This window comes from Neovison vison, chromosome 6, assembly GCF_020171115.1.
Source record: "Neovison vison isolate M4711 chromosome 6, ASM_NN_V1, whole genome shotgun sequence".
NCBI lineage: Eukaryota > Metazoa > Chordata > Mammalia > Carnivora > Mustelidae > Neogale > Neogale vison.
Genome location: NC_058096.1, coordinates 120,980,582 through 121,003,120, shown reverse-complemented (window position 1 = coordinate 121,003,120; position 22,539 = coordinate 120,980,582). Strand labels below are relative to the sequence as shown.

Sequence of the window (22,539 nt, the reverse complement as noted above, 5' to 3'; positions counted from 1 at the left end):
GACAAACCAAAACAAACATCTGAAAATTTCAAACCCAAACAGTTTAAGTTACTATGGCCCTCAAAAAAAACCTTCCCAAATGATCTGTTTTGACAAATACCTGCCTTAAAAATGTACAGAGAAAGTGTAATTGGATTCAGTTCTTCAAAGAAAAAAAATACTATATATATATTATTTTTCCTGATGCATCATTTTTAAAGATTTTATTATGGAAAATTTCAAAATGTACAATAGTAGAGAGGATATAACCACCTCTGAAAGCCATCACTCAGATTAAGGAAATAGCACCATTTTGCCTTTTTAATTCCTTTTTGTTTTGGATTTCAGAGCAGCTTCTTCTGGGAGTTATTTTAAAACACATCCCAGGCAGCATATCATTTTGTCATTAAGTACTTGGGAAGGGAGAAGTTCTTTAATTCAGAGCTAGGGCAAGTCAGGGGTGTGGCTTGACCATTCTTCTTAATGCCTAACAGCGGGTCCGATCCCACGGTGAGCTGTGAAGTCTCATTCCTGGGTCCAGACCAGGACTTTTGGTGGTGTAGAATGAAACAGAGAATACCAGTGTACTGTGTGTGGTACAACTCAGGACTGTTTTAACGGAAACAATATGTTTATATCCATATATATGGCCTGTGTCACAACACAGAACAATACTCTTTGGGTTACGAAAAACACTCCAGGCAACAGTGGTAAAGAGAGCAAGGAGAAACAGTTTCTGAAAAGAGAAGGGAATGTGGAAGAAAAAAAATCATAGGAGAAAGAAAGGTAAGGAAGGGGGAGGAGAGTGAAGGTTGTTTCCCTCCCTGCTTCTCCAAACCCCACCTTGCTCAAGGTTCCCACTCGAGAGAGTGATGTCAACCCCCTTCCCCACCCATACTCCTGCTTCCACAGGCTGGAACTTGGCAGAACCAAGGGGAATGTAAAGAGGAGACAGATTCAAAGAGATTTCCAGGGAAGAACTGACAGGGCTGGATGCCTACAGGAAGGAGGAGGCAAGGGTCAAAGGAGATGCTGAAAGTCTGGTCCAGATGCAGAGGAAAAGCAGAATCCTGCGGTAGAAAGAGTTTAAAGTTGAGGGAACGCCCGATGGGAAGGACAGAGAGGATGATAAGTTAAATTTTAGGCAGGTTAAATTTGGGGTCATGGCAAGGTATTTGGAATGTCCACTCTTCTGGTGGCAATCAGAGGTACAAAAAGGAATGTGAGTGAGAAAAAAGACACTGAAGACACAGGTGTGGGGCACCGCGCCGGGACATGAGTTCGAGATCCTGGCCCTGGGGGAACGCTCGGGGAGGGGGGTGGGTCAGTGGAACACGGATCTGTAACGAACAGCAGGGTACAGACACCAGGCAGGGGCATCCTGTACGAGCTCCCCACCACTTGATACCTTGGATAGAAAGTTCGGCCGACATGGAGGCCTTCCCTGAACCATTCACCACCAGGCATGTGTACACGCCCACATCATCGCGGCTGACCTCGTGGATTTCCAGAACTTGTACCCCATTCTTCTCAGACATAGACACACGGGCACTTGGCTGCAGGGGAACCTCTCCCTGTGGATGGCAAGAGGGCAGCTGGGTCAGAGAAACCTGCTTACTTCATGGCACCCTCCAAGCCTGGCTGGGATGGACACCAGGCCTGGGCAGCACCATTCTCCGCTCTGGGCTCTGTCAGTGTGCTCAGAGAGCAGTCTTTGGACAATCCATGGGCCCTGACTCGAGATCCGTGTGTGCGGTGTGGCGGTGTCAGGTCTGGCTCAGAGCAGGTGTGTGAGCTTGTTTCAAAGATGCCCTAGTTCAAGGTGGGGAACCTACATTCCTCACATTCGCTCTGCTTGGCCGCCCTCTCCTTTACTCTTTTCCCAGGCTCAGTCCAGCAGAATTACAAAATAGGAAAAAGGTGTCCCCTCACTCATTTTGGTCAGGGTCTCCCATCTGTGAGAAAGCTAGTCCCACAGGCCTCTACCCCAAGCTTTCCCCAAGGTTCCTCCCTGCCCTGCTGAACATCCACCCCACCTCTCACGCCCCCTGCTGCTGCCACTCCCCCTCCTCCAGCCCTTCTGCTATGCCTTCACACCAACCGGCCCCGAATGAAATACTCCCAACAGTATTTTGAGGGAGCTGGCATCATCTCTGGTCTCACAGATAAGGACACCAATGTTCCAAGAGACCAAATGATTTGCCCAGCATCACATGTTTTATACATGAGGGAGCTGTGGCTTGAAACCTAGTCTCATGACTTCAAATTCCACTCTCTGGAGATGGTCGGGTCTGTTTTGACTCAGAAATGTTATGCTGTTTGGGGAGTATGTGGATTCTAGGACATGGTGGGCTGAGTTACAGAGGCAGAATGTGCATATAGAGGCAGGGACAAGCATGGATATTGGGCATACAGAGAACCCTGGAGAACCATCTACGGTTGAGCAGAAGGGACTGATCAGACAGATGGACACCCGTTGGTCCAAGGGCCTAACCCTCTACATTCAGGGTCCCTGGGCCAGGGCCAGGGCCAGAGTTGGGGCAGATCAAATCTCACCTTGAGCCAGGTGACCTGCGGTTGGGGCCGGCCAGTGATCTTGCATGAAAACCGTCCCATCTGTCCTTCTCGGACTATGGCTCGGCCCAACTTGGTAGCAAACTTGGGTGGGCACTCTCCCCAGATGCTAGGACGAGTCTCCACGGCAGGGGCAGCGAATCTGTCCCTAGAAAGAAATGAGCAGAGAGTCCAGCTGCCCTCACCTACGTCACTTGAGCTGGGTTAGCTACCAGCAAAAGGCAGCCTTCCCAATCCTGTGCCTCATGCACCTTCTAGAAAGGTCTGTGGGATCAAAACCTATTTCCTCTACCCCCGATCATGCAGTGCGACTTCATGTACTAGCTTCCTTTGTGGTAAGTATACCTGAAGTCTACTGAGCTCTGGCCCAAAGCCTGGGTTCGGGCCAACAGGCCATAAGCAAAAGTGATGTGTGCCACATCCAGGCTAAACCCATAAAAAGCCCCTGTGAGATTCTCCATGCTCTCTCTTGCCCATCCTTCTGGCTGGATGCAGAAGATCCAAGAAAGGCTCCAAGGCCAAGAGATGATGGAACGGCAAAAGGGAAGGAGCCCGGGTCCCTGAATGATGATGGCAACGTTCTCTGACTGTAGAATACCCAAGTTGACTGCTTGAGCAAGAAATAAACTTTCCCTGTGTTAAACTGTTGCTATTTGGGGGCTGACGTGTTACAGCAACTACTGTTACTTATCTTTACCAGCAAAGGTTTCCTTTCCCTAAGAAGTGCCCCATATGAAAGGCCTCTTCCAGGTCTGCTTACTTAAATCTGACTATTGCCTTAACTGTCAGCGATCCCTGCAGACTCTGGGCACAAAGTACACTCCCTCAGTGTGTGGCAGCTAGACCGCTCAAAGGGGCTATCCCCACAGGCTAGCAGGTCAGGAGGCACTGTGCGACAGCCACATCATATCCCAGGGGGCTTTTGCTATTACAGCCCAGGATGCCCAGGAAGACTTATGCCCCAGACCTGTTCTGTCAGGTCAGCAGAAAGAGCTAATGCCCCCCTTACCCTGGTTTGAACATCCCACAACTTACCCCAAGGTTTTAGAAACAGCAGGCTGACCATGCTTCTTCATAAAGCCCCCTGTGAGGAGGAAACAGAAAGAGAGAGGCTTGTAGAGTCGGGTCTGAGCCACCAACTTGGAGCAACGAAGGTCAGGAAGAGTCAACCACAGAAGTAGGGTAGGATAATGCCAGGAAATAGTTCACCTTGACTGAGCCCATCCTGGGCCAGGCAGGACACCAGGGTGGACACCTGACATGTATCACTTAAGGCTGGTACTAAGTTGTCCTTCTAGTTCTTAAATAGAAGAGAAAAAGGAGTCATAGAGCCAGTATTAGTGCAGAAAAGTATCCATGCACACCTGTTCTAGATCATTCAACCATTCTGCTGAGCCAATGGACCTTCTACTCTGGGAATTATCGGTGGTGATCCAGAACCTCTCTAGAAGAGGACCCTGGCGGAGGGAGGGAGGGAGATGCACATACATCTCTCTCACCGGATCTATTCACGCTGGATATCACCATTCCATCCTCCCACGTGTGGCCCAGCAAACAGCAAGATCTGTCCTGAGAGCATGGAGCAGACCCCTGGTGCTGGGCTCACCAGAACCCACACCAGCAGCTCTGTGGACACTGCGGGTCCTGGGTATGGTGCTGTCATGCCGGACAGGATGTGGCTAAACAGCAAACCCAGTCAGACGCGGGCATGGAGAGGGACCATTCCTAATGTGACCAGGAACAGGAAGTGGCCATAACGTGCAGGGGGAAAGGAGGACATTTCTGAGATAGTGATCAGCCTGGGAGTTGTTCTCTTTTTGCCACAAGCTGGGAATGTTTATAAAACCCCACCCAAGGCACACACAGAAAGCATGGAAGTCATTCCCTGAATATCAGTAGGCAACTGCAATGGGAAATTTGCAGGGTGTTTACTGGAAAGGGTAAACTTCCTTAAATTCCAGAACCCATAACATCTGTACGAATGCGTAGGAAGATGGGAATGGGTGCTGCGTGTTTCCTTTGGCGTATCTGGCTCAAGGATTAAAGAACCTTAGTGAGAAAGGATTAATAGCAAACACCAGCATTACATGTAAGCTAGGGTTCCACACCACTGACAATGATTATCCATGTATCTCTATTTAACATCACTCTGTCACGAGTTGTGTACGGTTTTCATTCCATAATGTGGGTTTGGTTCTTGTCACTCAATAGTGTATTCAAGGTTAAAAGGACTTCTAAGCAGATAAAAAGAGAAACTTGTGCCGGGAGGACCCAACTGACCATCACCAGCAAGATGCTGGGGCCCCTCAGACAATAGCCCTCCAGATGCTGGAGAAAGGACCATCCAGTCAGTCCTTTTTAAAAGTATTGGAGCTGGGGCGCCTGGGTGGCTCAGTGGGTTAAAGCCTCTGCCTTCGGCTCAGGTCATGGTTCCAGGGTCCTGGGATCGAGCCCCGCATTGGGCTCTCTGCTCCGCCTGGAGCCTGCTTCCTCCCCTCTCTCTCTGCCTACTTGTGATCTCTCTCTCTGTCAAATAAATAATTAGTTTTTTTTTAAAAAAATGAAAGTATTGGAGCAAATGAGAACCCCAAGGTCTGAAGAGTCTCTGGTCTTAGACCAGCACCTTCCTTTCTGGGCCTCAAAATCAAAGGGAATGATGCTAAAAGTAGAAAAGAAAGTTTACAAAGCTGTTCATTTCAGTCGTGCTGGTAACAGTAAAAATTAGAAACAGGGCAAACGTCACACAGTAGGAAGAATAATCAGGAAGGTATACCATTAAACATCTTATTCTGCCATCAAATCATGTTGAAGAGTCCACGAGACAGGCAGAAATAGGTCACGATATGACAGTGTTTCTCTTCAGCACGTTCCACTTGGCCAGTGAGCCTCTGTACTCCCCTGAGCTTGTCCTGACTGCCATCTTGCCAGACCCAGGGGGCAATCCTGTCCCCTGGCACTCAGGTGCTCAACAGTATTTGCCATGGGGCCACTCCACTCCCAAGTGCTTTCTCCTCCAGACTCTCCTGCTCTCACCGGGTGCCGAGTCTTCAATCACCTTCACTGTTCCGCTCACTGTTCCGCCTTTGCATTTGGGAGTGCCCCGGGGCTGAGACCTGGGTCCTTGCTTTGCACTTCGTATTCCTGCCCCCTCCCCACACAACCCCAGGAGGTCTTACATCATCCAATCACTTTAAATATCACCTATAAGCTGATGGCTCTCAAACCATGTTCCCACGAGAACTTCCTGTTCATTCAACAGAAGTATCCAGAGAGTGCCCAAATCCTTACAGGACTCAAATCCTTGAGAAATAAAGGGATTTTTATGAAAAGAAGAGCAGGTTACAACACATCTATTCAGTGTGATCTTAACTAGGAAAAAGTAAAATAAAGTATCAAAACACAGGAAAGCAACCAGAAGAAAATGCACTGAAATTTATTAGTAGTGATTGTTGTGGGGTGGTGGGACTATGAGGAATTGGTTCAGCTGTATTTTTTAAAACCTATAAATATGACAGTAAAGACAAAAACAAGAGGTCTAGTTACCAAAAATAAAGAAAAAAAAGGAGGGGTGGGCAGGTGAATAGGGCCTCTTGCACCTGTCAGCCAAACACCCAATCACTGAGGCTCCCTCTGAAAAATATCTATGTACCGTTCACGGCATTTGTTGTTTAAGATACCTTTTTTTTTTTAAATTAAGATTTTACCCATTTGACAGACAGAGATCATAAATAGGCAGAGAGCCAGGCAGAGAGAGAGACGGTGTGGGGAGGCAGGCCCCCCGCCAAGCAGAGAGCCCGATGCGGGGCTCAATCCCAGGACCCTGGGATCATGACCTGAGCTAAAGGCAGAGGCTTTAACCCACTGAGCCACCCAGCCACCCCTTATCATGCTACCTTATCACTCACTTCACATCGGAGCAAAGATTTGATAAAAATTAGACTGATCATCTGATGAAGGGATGAACAAAATGCGGTCTATATATACAATGAAATATTATTCAGCCAAACAGAGGAATGCTATTCCTCAGAATGCTATTCTGACACATGTATCGACATGGAAGAACCCTGAGAAAATCTGCTAAGTGAGGAAAGCCAGACTCAGAAAAACGTCTGATTCCATTTTGACGAAATGTTCAGAAGAGGCAAGTGGAGAGAGACAAAGTACATCAGTAGTTGCCAGGGCCTAGGGGGAAGAGGCAGATGGGGAAGACTGCTCAGTGGGAATGGGCTTCTGTTCAGGATGATGAAAAGTTCTGGAACTAGATAGTGGGGATGGTCACACGACTTGGTGAATTGTCCTTAATGTCACTGAATTGTATACTTTAAAATGGCTGCAGTGGTAAATTTATGTGTGCTTGAACTACAATAAAAAACAGAGCAAGCATTTTTAAGATTCTTGGGAGCTGAACATCTTAATCCAAATGCTAAAATTCTTTTATTCCTTAAAAAAAAGGGAAAATATGGCATTGCCTAAAAGAAGAGCAAAAGAACACTGCTTGAAGGTACTTCTGTATCCGGGCGAGAGCAGTTTATGACCGACCCGAAGGTAACACAGCAAGCAGTCAGCTAGCAATGAAGTGGGTGCTTAGTTTAATGTGACTTGACACCAGTGAGTTGACATCAAAACGAAAAGAGAATTTGGGCTAAGATAACTAACAAGGTCTATTTATAGGTAAAAATTTGAAGTTGCAAGTTGTCAGATAAGGCAAAATTAATTTTGTGAAACTATGAAATCTGGCAGAACAGTAAGTCTATGGAGAAAAATAAGTGGAAAGGGGGTTAGGATGGAAATGCCAAAAATAGAAGAGCAAGTTAAGAGAATTGGTGAAGACAGGATCGAGTTAGTGAGGGGGGAAAAAAAGGCCAAGGCACTGAAAGTATTTAAACAGTTCTCTTAGGTTTTTCAAGGACGAGTAAAAGAGAGTGCTGGCAGGTTTTAGGAGTGAAAAGTTCAACAGCGGGGGAAACTAGCACTTTTTGTTAAAGCATACAGAGACACTGGGTTGGGACAGAGGATGCTGCCGACAAGGGGAATAATGGGATCAAGATGGTAGGAGACCGAATGCTTCCAAAATACGTGATGATATAACTTATCATCCAAATAGGGACTCTTGACACTGGGAGGGACAGAATTAATCATTCTCCAGGGACAACAGGAGCAAACGAGGGCTGTTCCAGGCCAATCAGGGAGCAGTCGTCCTGCTTACAGCCAGCTTCAAAGGGAATTTTAAGGATTTCTTAAAACAGTGGTTTTAATCAGAAAAAAATGCCCATTTTTAAATAACAGATAGTAATGTTCCCATGCTATCCATGGCGTTCACTGCTAACCACCCAGGTATGATCTCAAAAAGAAAATAAATGAACGCCCGAACTAAAATAGTAACAAAAAATAAAAGGAAAGTAAACTATAATAATACTTATTTCATTCTCTAAGTGTTCAAGCATGACTGTTTCAGGGTGTAAATGCTCAGGTGAGTGAGAAGATAGGATGACACTTGCCCTGACTCATGGCCATTATCTGGATTTAAAAGCAAGTGATCAAGCCATGCAAGGTACTAGAAGTCCAGGAAAATGAAAGGAGATAGGTATTCATCTGGACTCTTAAAAATAAAAAGAGTTGAAAAAAGAACTCAATAAAGAGTTTCTCTCAATAAAGAGAGAAAGAAATTAAAAAGAAGAAAAATATTAAGATAGCCTAAAAAGGGATAGTGTTAAGATCAATGGCAAAGTGGACATATGATATAAAAAAGAATGTACAAGGGGCACCTGGGAGGCTTACTAGGGTAGGTGTCTGCCTTCCGCTCAGGTCCTGATCTCAGAGTCCTGGGATTGAACTACGAGTCAGGCTCCCTGCTTAGCAGGGAGTGTGCTTTTCCCTCTCCCTCCACCTGTCCCTCCTGCTTGTGCTCTCTCTCTCTCTCAAATAAATAAAATCTTTTTGAAAAAAGTACAAAATAACCTTAAAGTAAGATAATATAGCAAGACAAGTTATAAAGAGCACTGGGATACAGAAAACGAAAAACAGGGCGCCTGGGTGGCTCAGTGGGTTAAGCCGCTGCCTTCGGCTCAGGTCATGATCTCAGGGTCCTGGGATCGAGTCCCGCATCGGGCTCTCTGCTCAGCAGGGAGCCTGCCTCCCTCTCTCTCTCTCTGCCTGCCTCTCCATCTACTTGTGATTTCTCTCTGTCAAATAAATAAATAAAATCTTTAAAAAAAAAAAAAAACCGCGTTTAGATCTGACTCGTTCTTCCAGGACTAGCCCAAATTCTTCCTCCAAGAAGACATCATAGACCATCTCAGCCTCCAGAGGTGTCCTTCTCCTCTGAGTTTACAAGCCCATGTGTGGATTGTTGGCCAACAAGCCCACACTCCCTTGGCTGGAGTTGCGCTTTCTCTTAGCTTTTCATGTGCTGATGTCCCATCTGACCAACCAGGTTCCTGCAGAAAGGATTCGACCGAGTACTGTGTCTCCCACACAACATCCCACACAGTTACCACCTCATAAATATATCCGGATGTTGAATCTTAACAGCAATATAATAATGAAATGTGAGGTGAGTCAGTCTCTTGAGGGCAAGAACCAACACTTGCTGCCCTTCAAGCCCAGCAAATAGCACAGTCACTACCCTCTGATGAATGGAGAGGCTGGAACTGGGAGCCACTAGTTAAGGCCAGGGGAGGAGCCAAGAAATGAGACCAGGGAGAATGGGGGTGAAAGGCCATAGCATCCACAGTGACGACCAGAGTGGCCCTGGCCAGGGGCACTGGAAGATGCGGTAGAGTATGGTGACTTTGGGAGTCACCCTCCAGGAGCTGAACCAGGACCAAGGGACACACAGCTGACTCTTCTGTAGAGCAAGGAAGACATGAGACTTTGGCCGAGATGGTCTTGACACGCAAATATTTCATGGGCAAGAAACCCATGGGACACAAAGAACGATGTTCATTTCTAACACATTTTTACTATTAACTTTGATAAGACAGAAAAGGACAATGACTCAGAGCATTTTACAATTCTGACTGGATTGTTTAATAGGGCGCAGGCCCCTACCAAAAGGAAGGGGCATCAGAGAGTGCTAGAAACTAAGAAGAGTGTATACAAAATATCAATGGGTGATAGAATTACAGGTCTGTAGGAAGGTGGAGAATGTAGATTTCAAAAAGACATTACAAGAGAAATAAGAGCACACACAACTGATTTCAAAAAGACATTACAAGGGACGCCTGGGTGGCGCAGTTGGTTAAACGACTGCCTCCGGCTCAGGGCGTGATCCTGGAGTCCCGGGATCGAGTCCCACATCAGGCTCCCAGCTCCATGGGGAGTCTGCTTCTCCCTCTGACCTTCTCCTCGCTCATGCTCTCTCTCACTGTCTCTCTCTCTCAAATAAATAAAATAAAATCTTAAAAAAAAAAATTAAAAAAAAAAAAAAGACATTACAAGAGAAATAAGAGCACACACAACTAGTACATGGAGAATCACAACAGACCTTCCCGAGGTAGACAATAATTGAAGACTCAGCCACTATAAACAGACATGGGCTCAAAATCCAGAATCTCATTGATCTAATCCAATGTGAAAATAAAAAGGATCTAAGCAATCTGTCCCTGGGAAATGGGAGCAGCAAAAAAGGTGGCACAGGAGAGTTTCCTACAAATCCCAAATCCCCCAAGAACAAATCCCAAATCCCCCAAATCCGGGTCACCAGTATAGCCGGGATAGCGGTCCCTAGGGCCACTCTTAGCCCTTATGTTCCACGACATGGGGTCACTCTCCCCAGGCTCGCTGGCTGACCCTTTTTCTCCCACACAGTCAGGGAGCCCTGGCTTGTAGGACAGGGGTTTCATGGGGGTGTAGAGAGTAGATGCTGCAGGACAGAGGCCCCGGGGGACGTGTGCTTAGGTGGACAATGTGCAGGAGGCCGACCTTCTGAAAGAGGAGTGCCAGGCTGACCTAGCGGGAGCGCAGGCCTTGTTTGGAACAGGGGCAACTAAAAGGCAAAGCATAAAACCTATAGATCTTGCCATCCAGTGATGGGTAAAGGAGGAACAGAGGAAAATCTATCTTTCTGGGATAAAGGGATAAAGGAACAAAAGCAAAACAAGGGAAGCAGAGGTGAGGGGGCGGAGGTGAGTTGTTTTCTATTGTTTCACTGGCCAATATGCTGCTGTTAAAAGATATGACACATTGATCCCTCTGGTTTGGATCTGGGACATGCCTTCTATAAGGAGACGGAAACAACCGTTGCTCAGTCAATTTTCAGGAAATCGATGCTTAAAGACAGGGGACCAATGGCAGCTCCCTCCCCCCACACACTTTAGTGAGATATTCTGCCTACGTAAAATCATCTCATTTTCTTCCCTGATCCCCTCCAATGGCTTTCCATTACCAGCGTCTATCCCCTGCCTGCCTCTCCAGACCTATTCTTACTCTGCTGACCCCACTAACTCTCTCATTATTTCTCACTCTAAATGATGTCTGCATAAAGACCCATAACTCTTTGTCTGGGCCCTTATTTCTGGTCTTAGGAGCAGACTCAGTTCACACAGAGGGCAAGCCAGGGTGATAGAGAGCTCATGTCTCAGGAAGGAGCCCTCAAGTGAGGACAGATGGAGATCTGGGACGGTGGAGTGGTAAACACTTCCCCCCTTCAGTTAAATCCGAGTTCCTAGGGCTACTCTTCTCCCTTAAATTCCATGATGTGAGATCCTCCTTCCTCTTGCTATCACATTCCAGGCAGTCGGTTACCGGCTGTCTTTCTCACGCATAGTCAAGGAGCTCTTAATTTTACTACAAAAGTTATACTTGTTCCTTGGTTATAGTCTCTCTTTCTCAGCAGCAAGTAGATCTCAGGGGGCAGGGACCCTGTGTGAGCCACTCTGCTCTTTCGCCAGGGCCTGACCCAGAGAGGAACAGAGCCACGAATAGGGTGATGGATACAGGAATCTGCTCTTTACTCACTGGAGACATTCTATGATGAGAGGGTGTATCTTTGGTTTGTGGCAGAGACAAAAGTAGGCAGCCTCAGAACCCTTCACCTCCAATGTGGGGGGAAGCTGGGGAAAGAAGTCCATAGTGGGGGAGAAGGAGGATTCTGCTCAAAGGCTGGAGTACGTAGCAGAGAGAGAGAAGAAAGAGTGATGATGGCCAAGGCCAGGTCCAGAAAGGAGTGTGTGTGGTGGGGGAGGGGGGCTATATTTTTCTCCCTCCTATTTATTTCAAAGAAAACTCCCTAAGAGGAGGGACCTCCTGTCTAAATCTACTCCCCAGTGAATACGTATTCATTATTTTAAATTTTACTTAAAAGAAATTGTTCATTCCATTCTAATGCAGAGTGGTTAATGGCTTGGAATTTATTTTTCAGAGATGAAAATAACCTTGATCCACATCCTCTGAAATTATTGCTTTTGCTACTCCTCTCCCCCTAGAATACGTCACCCCTATAGCTTCCTCACTGCTCAGGGCACTGGACGTGTCAAGCACGGCCAGGATAACCATGTAAGTTATTATCTAAACTGGGATCCTTCTGAAAGTCAAAGGAGGCTCAATTTATCATGACATTGGCAGAGTAGGCATAAATCAGATAAACGGTCACCCTAATGATACCCGCCATGCCCACAGGGCTGCAAAAGGGGCAAGCACCTGGCAATCACGTTTTGTGCTCATCACCATGCCCCTTACAGGAGCAGATGGGAACATGGTTGTACCTGTCCTCAGGATGATCAATCCCAATCTTGCCAGTGACATGGAGGAAGGACTGGATACAAGCTAGCTCTGGTTGTGTTATACCCGTTCTCTACACATCTTCTCCTGGGTTTGAGGCTGCTTTCTCGCAACTTGTGTGCACACGTTCCCATTCTGCCTTTCCATTCTGCCTTTCCAGCCCATATCACATACCACTGCTAACTTTTAGAGCTGCTCTGTGTTACTCAGCTGTTACTCCAAATGGATTGTTACAAAAGGAGAAATATGTCAGTCAGATTGCATGAAATACTTTGGGGATATTCTGATAAAGTGTCTAGCGCTGGTTAATTCTATGCATCAATTTAACTGAGCTGTGAGGTGCCTAGATATTTGGTCAAACGTTATTTTGGAAGTTGGTGTAAGGGTGCTTTGGTGTGGTTTTTTTTTTTTTAAGGTTTTTATTTATTTGAGAGAGAGAGAGAGAGACCGTGCAAGCAGGGAGGGCAGAGGTGGAATGAGACTGACAAGCAGACTCCACGCTGAGTGTGGAGATTGACCTGGGGCTGGATCCCACGACCCTGAGATCATCACTGAAAGCTTTCGCGGGAGTCAGATACTTAACCAAATGAGCCACCCAGTAGCCCCAGCATGAGGGTGTTTTTGGATGAGATTAACATTGACATCAGTAGATGGAGTAAAATAAATGGACATCACTAATGTTAGTGGGCCTCATCCAATCAGTTGAAGACCCAAATAGAAGGAAAAGGTGAGGAATTCCTCCCATGTGACTGCCTCTAAGCCGGGACGTGGGTTTTTCCTCTGTGGTTGACTTAAACTGAAACATCAGCTCTTCTGGTTTTGAAGTCTGCCGGTCTTTGCCCTGAAACAACCCCATCAACTCTCTTGGCTCTTGGGCCTTCGGACTCGGATTAGAACTACACCATTGACTCCCCTGGGTCTCCAGCTTCCGGACTACAGATCTTGGGACCTGTTAGCCTCCGTGATTGTGCGAGCCAACTTCTTGTAATGAATTTCTCTCTACATATATAGGTGTGATCTATTTTGTTTCCTGGAGTCCCCTGACAGTCGGTATAAGCACTAGCCCATGGTTCTTGCAGCACTGGTACCCACAGGCAGCAGCAGCAGCACCACCAAGAAACTTGTTAGGAATGAAAATTCTTGAGCCCGTCCCAACCTACTAAATCAGAAACTCTGGGGCAAGGTCTAGCATGTGTGGTTCCAGAAGCCCCTCAGGTGATTTAATATATGCTTACATTTGATAATACTGTATTGGGCTAAATATATCACAAGGGTCATTAATTCCTTCCTTGTTCTCAAAGTGTGATGCAGGGACCAGCAGCATGGGCATCACCTGGTACTGGTTAGAACCGCAGACCCTCAGGCCCTACTCCAGACCCATGGAATCAGAATCTGCATTTTCAACAAGATTCCCAGGGGATCTGTGGGTCCCTGCATTTGCACTCAGCAATCCTGTAAGGTGAGTATGAGCCATCCTGAGGCCTGGACCTCTTCTGGGCCTGCAAGTTTGACTTACCCTGGGCTCCTGAGCTCAAGTCTTAAAATTAGCCCTCTATTACTTAAAATGACTAAAGTGGCTCCCTGGTCCCTGGAACACAAAGGGCCTTCTGAGACTCAGACCATCAAGTCTGGGGCACACCTATCACTTCAGCCCTGTCCCTCACTGCACCTAAAGTTCTAGGCTCACTCTGTGGAAGTGACTGCCCAGGACCACTCACCACCTTCTTCATAAATGTGGATTTTCTTTTTTCTCTGTGTAAGTCTTGTTAATCCCTATTCCAGTGGGATCTTCTAGAGCTATGCTGTCCAACATGATAGGCATTAGCCATCTGTGGTCACTGAGCTCTTAAGATAGGACTAGTCTGAATCGAGATGTTGCTGTAAGTGCAAAATATTTCCCAAAGCCTAAAAAATGTAAAATATTACCTTAATAATTTTATGTTGATTCTATCTTGGGTATATTGGGTTAAGTAAGATTTTTTTAAAGAGATTAGTCTAATTCTTTTAAGATTTTATTTATTTATTTGACAGACAGAGATCACAAGTAGGCAGAGAGGTAGGCAGAGAGAGAGAGAGAGGGAGAAGCAGGCTCCCTGCTGAGCAGAGAGCCCCATTCGGGACTCGATCCCAGAACCCTGAGATCATGACCTGAGCTGAAGGCAGAGGCTTAACCCACTGAGCCATCCAGGTGCCCCTGGGTTAAGTAAGATATTTTATGAAAACTGACTTCACCTGTTTTTTTGAATGTGGCTACTAGAAAATTTAAGATTATGTATGTGGCTCACATTGTGTTTCTATGGACAGTGCTCTGCTGGAGAACAGGCCTGTGGCCCCTCTATTAGAGAGGAAAGCTCCCAGAGGACAGATGCCATGTCTCTTTTTCGGTCTGTACCCAGTCTCTGCAAGCAGCCCCCTGGAGGCGGGTGAGTGTCGGGACTGGCCACAGAGAGCCCTTCCAGGGCTCACTGTAGGGCTGCACCCCAGCATCTAAGGCGATGAACAGTCTTGTCATTGAGGCACTCATGCTCATGAAGGATGTTACATGTTTCCTGGCCCCACATACCAGACAGGAAATCAGACGAAGGAATATATTCCTCTATTCTCCATGCAAAGATTTCCCTTTGGACGTAGCTCTCAGGATTAACAGCAGGTTCAAATACTATAAGGCCTCATTTATCAGGTACCTACTATCTGTCAGTGCTGCACCGATCCTTACACAACCTATGGGGCAGCTGTGGGTTCCCATTTACAGAAAAGGAAATAAGGCTCCAAAAGGTGAAAGTTCCCCAGAGTTAGAAATCAGTGGAGCTAAAATCCAAGACCATTTAACAATAGTGCCTTCTGGTCTAAACCACTAGGGCATCGGAAGTCTTCACATATGAATTATACTCTTCATTCTAGGGCCTCTGCTCTTTCTGAACAAGGAGCATAGCACAGAGTTGGTGAGCAGGCAGGTGGCTGCTAGAGCCCCTTTGTAAGAATTCAGGCTTCCTTTCAGACCTGAGGTCTATGGGGTGGTCTTAAGCCACACACCAGCTGAAACTGGCCTTTGGTACGGAAACAGAATGCATACAAGCCCACTCACATTTAAAGATGCTGCAGTCTTTAGGCCATTCTCTGTGTCCTAGGATTAGAAGACATGCAACATCATGTGGGCCTGAGTCTCCCCACATGAAAACCAAAGGAGAGGGCACAGGGCTGGGAGCCTTCTTGAGAGCTCTCCTGCCTTCCTTCCTCCCTGTTGCCCACGTCTCAGCTAAGCAGGAAAAATTTTAGTAGGTCATCAGCCCTAACTTCCTCAATAATGGCAACTGAAAGAAAGATTTCATATTACTTGGGGTTTATATAGCTCCTTTGTATGCCTAACCCATTCCATTCCTTTAAAACGGATCACAGAAAACAAAGGCTAGCACAGACTACAGTCACCACTGAATTTAAACCCTTGACTTGCAGAAACAGAGGTCCAGAGGTTTCAAGTTACACATATGATTGGCAAAAGTTGGGACCAGTCCCTTGAACCCCTGACTCATAATTCCCCATTCCCCCAGCAATAAACAGAAAGCCAGAAAAGAAGTATTATAGACTGAATTTTTGTGTCAGCACCCAAATTCCTAACCCTCAGTGTGACTGTATTTGGAGATAGGGCCTGGGAGAAGGTGATAAAAGTTCAATGAGGTCATAAAGATGGGGCCCTACTCTAGCAGAGCTGTTGCCCTTGTAAAAAGAGGAAGAGACACTGCAGTATTCTCTCTGTGTCATTTTGAGAACACAGGGGCCATCTGCAAGCCAGGAAGGGATCTCGCACCAGAAACAGGACCCCAGCTGCACCTTGACTTCCGACTTCCAGCCTCTAGAACTATGAGAACATAAGTTTCTGTTACTGAAGACATGTAGTGTACAGTTATTTTGTTATGACAGCTTGAGTTGACTAATACAGGGGGGAAAGTAATTTTTCATTGTGAGCCTCAACTCAAAGTTTGGATATTGAAAAGTACAGGGGAAAGTACAGTACTGGAACTGTCCTAGGTGAGGACCATTCAGAGACTCTGCTCAGGGGCCACTTTCCATCTGGAATGCTCCAGCCCACAGGTTGAAGGTCATTAAAAGGAATGAGTCACTTGGTTAAAGAATTTGGGGAAAGCATCCAAACTATGTACATTCTGTTCCGTGAAACAGCCTGTCTGTCTTTCCATGATGTAGAGAAGCAGGGAAAACATTGGCCCAGGTGTGCCTTACCCCTTCTGGAAACTTCCCTGGCTACCTTAATCCTCACATACAGTGTGCCTCAAAACCAGGCTGGGAACACTGTCCCCTGAGAGGGAAGAAAGTGAGACAGGACTTCTGGCTTATTAGCCCTTAGAAAGGCCTAAGAAGGGTCGAGGGAACCTTGTCATACCTCTGAGGGTCTGACAAACCCTCACGTCCTTTTGGACATCAGGCCTTTAAGCAGCAACCAGTGGCCTGAACTGGAAATGGTCCCTCCAGTGGAGGGGTGGTCTTCAGTATGTGGGGGTTACACTAGCGGCAAAAGAAACAGTTTTACTGGTGGTCAAGAATTTTTCCTGGAAGTTTTAAAGTTAATAAAGTTGACAGAATCTCTTCAGTACACGGGGGGGGGGGGGACAAAATAATTAGTGTCCACACATTGGTATATTTATCTCCTATATATTTTTCTGAGTTTTACAACATTTGTATAAATAGGCAAGTATTACTTTATAAGGAGGATAAGAAACACTGTTCGTTCATTCTCCAAATATCTTAGAATCTATTCTGTGCCGGTAAGTTTTCTAGATGCTAGAGATACAACATAAACAATATCAAGAGCCTCACCTCCTAGTTTCTAGTTAGAGGTGAGGGTGGAGGAGAGAATAAAGAAATGAGAAGCAGGAAGAGAGCCAGAAGAAACTATTGAGGGAGAGTAAGAGGATGGAGAATCCTAGGGTTGAGGAGGCCAGAAAGGGTTGGCTAAGGAGGGGACATGTAAGCAGAGACCTGAAGGAGGTGAGGGCTGTAGATGGAGCTCTTGCTTTGACAGGGAATGGCAGGGGAAGGCTCTGAGGCTAGCTCAAGGAAGGGCAGGGGGCCTGACCGGGAGTGGTGGATGGGTCTAGAGAGCCAGGTGGGGCAGTCTGGTCTCAGCCTCAGTGTGAGGGGAAGCCATACGAAGGCTGGAACAGCAAAGTGAGGTGACGTGAGTTTGACATGACTCCTAGGGTGTCTCCCTCATTCCCCAGAATGTTTTTCCCATTAGATTAAATGGTCCTGAGTTCAAGGATGGGCATGCTTTCTCTTGTGTGTTTCTCTTCTGCCCAAGAGAGGGCAGAAGCAGGAGCTGCAGGCCTTGGGCAAGTGGATAGCTCATCTCCCACCACGGCTCTCGCTTCCTAAAACTCACCTTCCACCGTCAACTCCACAGTCACCTGGCGGGCACCACTATCATTGGTGGCTTCACAGGTATACTTTCCTTTGTCCTCCTCCCGGACAGCACGAATCACAAGGCTGAAAGCTCCCCGGATACTGCAGTCCAGCAGGAAGCGGCCCCCACTGGTGATTCGTTGCCCATTTCGGTGCCACGTCACGTGGGGCTCTGGGTAACCCCGGACCTTCAAGGAGAAGAAGAAAGGGTAAGAAGAGCTTACACTTCAGGAGTGGTTCCTATGTGCCAGGTGTGGTTCTGAGTGTTTTACACGTCTTAACTCCTCATTAACTCATAACATTCTTTGAAGCAGATAGGACTTCCACGACATAAAGAAATGGAGGCACAGAGCGTCTTGTGGTAGATTCCCGAGGTCTCCAAGGTAGAGAGTGGCAGAGCCAGGCATCCTGGCTCCAGAGCCCTCTACACAAGTGATTCAAGTCTGGTTGCATATTGGAATTCCCAGAGGAAGCTTAAAAAAAATGCCACCACTCAGAGCCTACCTTGGACCAATTAAATCAGAATCCCAGAGGATGAGGACTGAGCGTGAGCATTCCAGACCAGTACTTCCCATTTGGACATGCCAATAAATCACTTATTAAAATGCAGATTCCGCTTCTCTAGGTCTGGCGCGGGGCCTGAGATTCTTCAGTTCAGACAAGGTCTCGGGCGATGCCGATGTTTCTGGTCTCCGGAACTCACCTTTGAGTTGCCCAGGAGGGAAGCCACGCTAGCCACACGTGGCCGTGGAGCCCTCCAAATGTGGCTGGTCCTAACTGAGCTGTACGGTAAGTATAAATGACACACTGGGTTTTGAAGACTTGATGAAAAAAAGAATGTAAAATTCTCTTGATAATTTGAAAATATGGACTACCTGTTGAAAGATCGTATTTTTGACATGTTGGGTTAAGTGGAATATGTTGTTAAAATTAATTTCACCTGTTTTTTCACTTTTTCAATGGGGTACTAGAAAAGTTACAAAAACACCGTGCATTTACATGATGTTTTTTGGGAGCAGTGCGGCTTTAGACCACTCTGTCTCCAATACTAGTCAGCAGCTAACATCTGTTGAGTGCTAAGTATTAAGCACTCTTGTAAGTACCTGACACAGGTGAGCCTTACAGTGACTTGTGTGGAGAGAAGATATTTCCCCAATGAGGAAAAACTAAGAGAGATAAATTCCAAGAAAAGACATCACCTTGAGTTTCAGACAAAGAAGTTTCCTTTAAGCCCTAAAACTCAACAGGCCCATGAGAATGGGCAGATCTTTAGAGGAGTGGGGTTCAGACTGGCCCATCAACGTGCAGCCTGGGACCCAGAATGAAGAGATTTTAGCACTGGACAATGCACAGCAGACATCACAGAAGTCTCCTGAGAAAAAAGCTGTTTGCGTTATAAATTGGTGGTAGCGATAGCTTTTACCTGTGTATCACTATAAGATAAGAGACGGTGAATATGGATGGAACAAAACCAAAATTTGCTGGATGACCCCAAATGGAATTCACAAAGAAAGACTTCAATGACCCCCCTCCCACCCCAGTAAGGTCAGCAAAGATGATGCTATATTAGCACAGGGGAGAGCATCCAAACTTGGCATCCAAATACAGTGAGCTCCCTGAGCACGCCAGTGCAGAAACAACTGTGCTAACAATTTCAGGGGTCATTGTTGGACTGTGCTCTCCTCCCTTCCCAGGCATCCTGCTTCCAGCTCATCCTCAAACCCATTTCTCAGTAGCCAAGGTACAGATGTTTTCCTTGGGAAGGAAGACCGGAAACACAGGGAAAGTCCCCAAAGTGAACAATCCCCTCTTTGGTTATTCCATAGTCACCCGTCAGCACAACTTTATAAATCTCACAAGGCCTGCCTCCCCATCCTCACTAATTAGTAGTCTGGCTTCAATTTAAAAAAAGAACAAACAAACAAATAAAAACCAAAAAACAAAATTCAAAACTTCAAATCAATATTGTCCATCTTATTTATAAATTCTGGAAACAAACAAACAAAAAATCCCTTTCCTATTAAAATCTAAGCCATATTCATGACAGAGATTGAGTATCTGTGAGGGAATGCTGAGATTCTGAAGTCTATCCCCTGGAAGCAGTCAACAGTGTTTGTCACCAACATACTCATACTCTTTCTGAGGTGGGTGGTGGTGAGGTGTCCCCCTTCACTTGGACAGATAAGCTCTGACATCTGTTACAATATGAAACAAAGGGTTATTGGTGGTTGTCTCTGGGTCTCTACTCTTTTTCTTTTATTATTTTTTTTTCCAATTTATTTATTTTCAGAAAAACAGTATTCATTATTTTTTCACCACACCCAGTGCTCCATGCAAGCCGTGCCCTCTATAATACCCACCAGCTGGTACCCCAACCTCCCACCCCCCCGCCACTTCAAACCCCTCAGACTGCTCTTTTTCTTTACTGAACAATTATCTTCTGGTATTTCTGCAAATAACATACCTGGCCTTTGTGAAATTAAAAAAAAATGTAAATGAAGATACGTGTTTCCCTTTTTTTTTTTTTTAAGATTTATTTATTTGAGAGAGAGAGAGAGAGGGAAAGAAAGAAAGAGGTGGGGAAGGGGCAGAGGGAGAGAGAGTCTCAAGCAGACTCCACACTGAGCGTGGAGCTGGAGATGGGGCTCCACCCCACAACCCATGAGATCATGACCTGAGCCAAAACCGAGTCAGATACCCAACCAGCTGAGCCACCGAGGCATCACATTTCTTTTATATTAGCATGTATAATGAATGTACAGCACATTCATTAATTTGTTGAGGTCCCCAAGGGCTTCCATTCCACACAATGGAAATAGAAGCACTCTACAAATAAACACTGTGCATCTTTGATGGTGACAAACATTGTGTATATAAAATCATGTCATCCTGTGATGCTATCTTGGCAAAGGTTCATATAGAGAGGAACAACAGATAACAACTACTTCATTAAAGCATGTTTTTAGGGGCGCCTGGGTAGCTCAGTGGGTTAAGCCGCTGCCTTCCGCTCAGGTCATGATCTCAGGGTCCTGGGATTGAGTCCCGTATCCGGCTCTCTGCTCAGCAGGGAGCCTGCTTCCCTCTCTCTCTCTCTGCCTGCCTCTCCATCTACTTGTGATTTCTCTCTGTCAAATAAATAAATAAAATCTTTAAAAAAAAATCATGTTTTAGAAAACAACTAAGGAAAGATATACTTTCCTACAAAAGGAAGCCCTCGGAAGTCTGGTGCTATCCTGAGTTTGCGAATCACTGTGATCTTCTCCTCCACCACATTCGGCACAACCAGCCTAACCTCCAGAAGAGGATTACACAGCCTCCTATGAGCTTCAGAGAAAGGGAGTGTAGAGCATTGTAATGGGAGGAGAGAAATCATTAACTGCACCAAAGGCATGGTTAGCATTCCATTAGCAAGTACTCTGGCCCCCTGCAGCAGGGTGGACTCTGGTGGCCCGCAGGCCTGGGGGCATAAATGATTAACTGGGGACGTGGCAAGTGTTTCTGTCCTCATGAACTGGGCTCCCTCCTTCCTTTGAATTTTCCTCTTGCTTTCTACACCACCCCCCTTGCTCCCACCAATTTACCTCTGAGATGCCCTATTAAAATAAATTTAAGATTTGTAAAGATCCTGAAACTGGGGCCTCTTAGAAAGTCGCAGTTTCTACTGGGATTTTTGTACCACCTTTAGCTGAAGCACAGGCAAGGATTTCTGTGACTTTGCTTGGGTTGCCAGGTCTGAAATGATTTGCAACTGTTTTTCTCTTCCCAATAGGAGAAAAACTTGTTCAACCACTACATAGTATTACCTAAAGACAATCAGCTTCACAGAAACCCATTTTTACTACCTGCCCACTATCTGGGCTCCTGGGTGGGGAAGAGAAAGAAGCCTGGGCTCACACCCATGGCTTGAAAGACAACAGCCCTGCATTTCCTGGGAGCGTTATCTGCCTTCATCATAGGCCTTCAGCCAAGAAGTCAAAGCGAGCATTTTTACCGTCTAGTCCAAGGGTACTTGGAAAATCCCACTGATATTTAGTTTTGAGAGGACTTTCACATATAGAATCTTATTTGATTCTTACAACCCTATGAGGGAAGTATCTTGGGTTGGGGTATCCTGATGCAGGACCTGAAACAGGGGTTCGGGGAACCCCATCTGCAAATCCTCAGCCAACACAGTTGCTGGGAATGGGTTTACTGGCCTGGTGAAGGGGGTCTAGGTGGGGCCCCAACAGTGTCAGAGACAGCACTCGAAGTCAATCATAGTATTGAACCCAGAGAGGGGAGGAAAGAGGCCCAACGAAGTCAATGATTAGCCAGTAAATGGCAGATTAAGTGGAGATCTGGGACCACAGTTTTGGTCTCCAAAGTGACTTGATTGTCTATTCCTCATTGTAAATTCATGTTTTTGGTGCGGCAAATACTGGAGAACCTAAAGCAGTGATAATTGTCATTCCCTAAGTGACACTAAATCTCTTCTAGGTTAAAGCAGTATCTGTTCCCCACTTTGAGAAAAGGCCAAAGGGTTCACAGAAGATATGGCCGTACTCAAGGCTTGGGTCGTTCCCCCAGAGTAACGATAGGGCAGTGCTATAGACTAAATACTTGGGTCCTTCCAAAATTCCTAAGTTGCAACTTAACTCCCCGTGTGATGGTATTGGGAGGTATTAGGATAGGGCCTTTGGGAGGTGATTAGGTTGTGAAATTGGGGCCTGCATGAATGGGATTAGTGGTCTTACAAGAGCTATGCTAAAGAGCTCCCTCACCTCTTCCACCATGTGAGGATACAGCACGAGACAGCTGTCTATGAACCCGAAAGCAAGCCTTCACCAGATACTGAATCTAGCAGTGCCTTGA

At 46.2% G+C, this 22,539-nt stretch overlaps 1 protein-coding gene across 3 annotated transcripts in view; it reads right to left on the bottom strand.

Moving 5' to 3' along the window:
• MYLK (myosin light chain kinase) overlaps window positions 1-22,539 on the bottom strand; it is a 177,736-nt gene that overhangs the window by 113,721 nt on the left and 41,476 nt on the right. For all 3 annotated transcript variants that reach the window (XM_044252187.1, XM_044252185.1, XM_044252188.1), the window contains exons 3-6: window positions 17,669-17,876; window positions 3,589-3,637; window positions 2,536-2,701; window positions 1,388-1,553 (exon numbers count right to left, since the gene is read on the bottom strand). In XM_044252187.1, coding sequence (XP_044108122.1) covers window positions 1,388-1,553; window positions 2,536-2,701; window positions 3,589-3,637; window positions 17,669-17,876 — 589 coding nt within the window. The remainder of the gene's footprint in view (window positions 1-1,387; window positions 1,554-2,535; window positions 2,702-3,588; window positions 3,638-17,668; window positions 17,877-22,539) is intronic.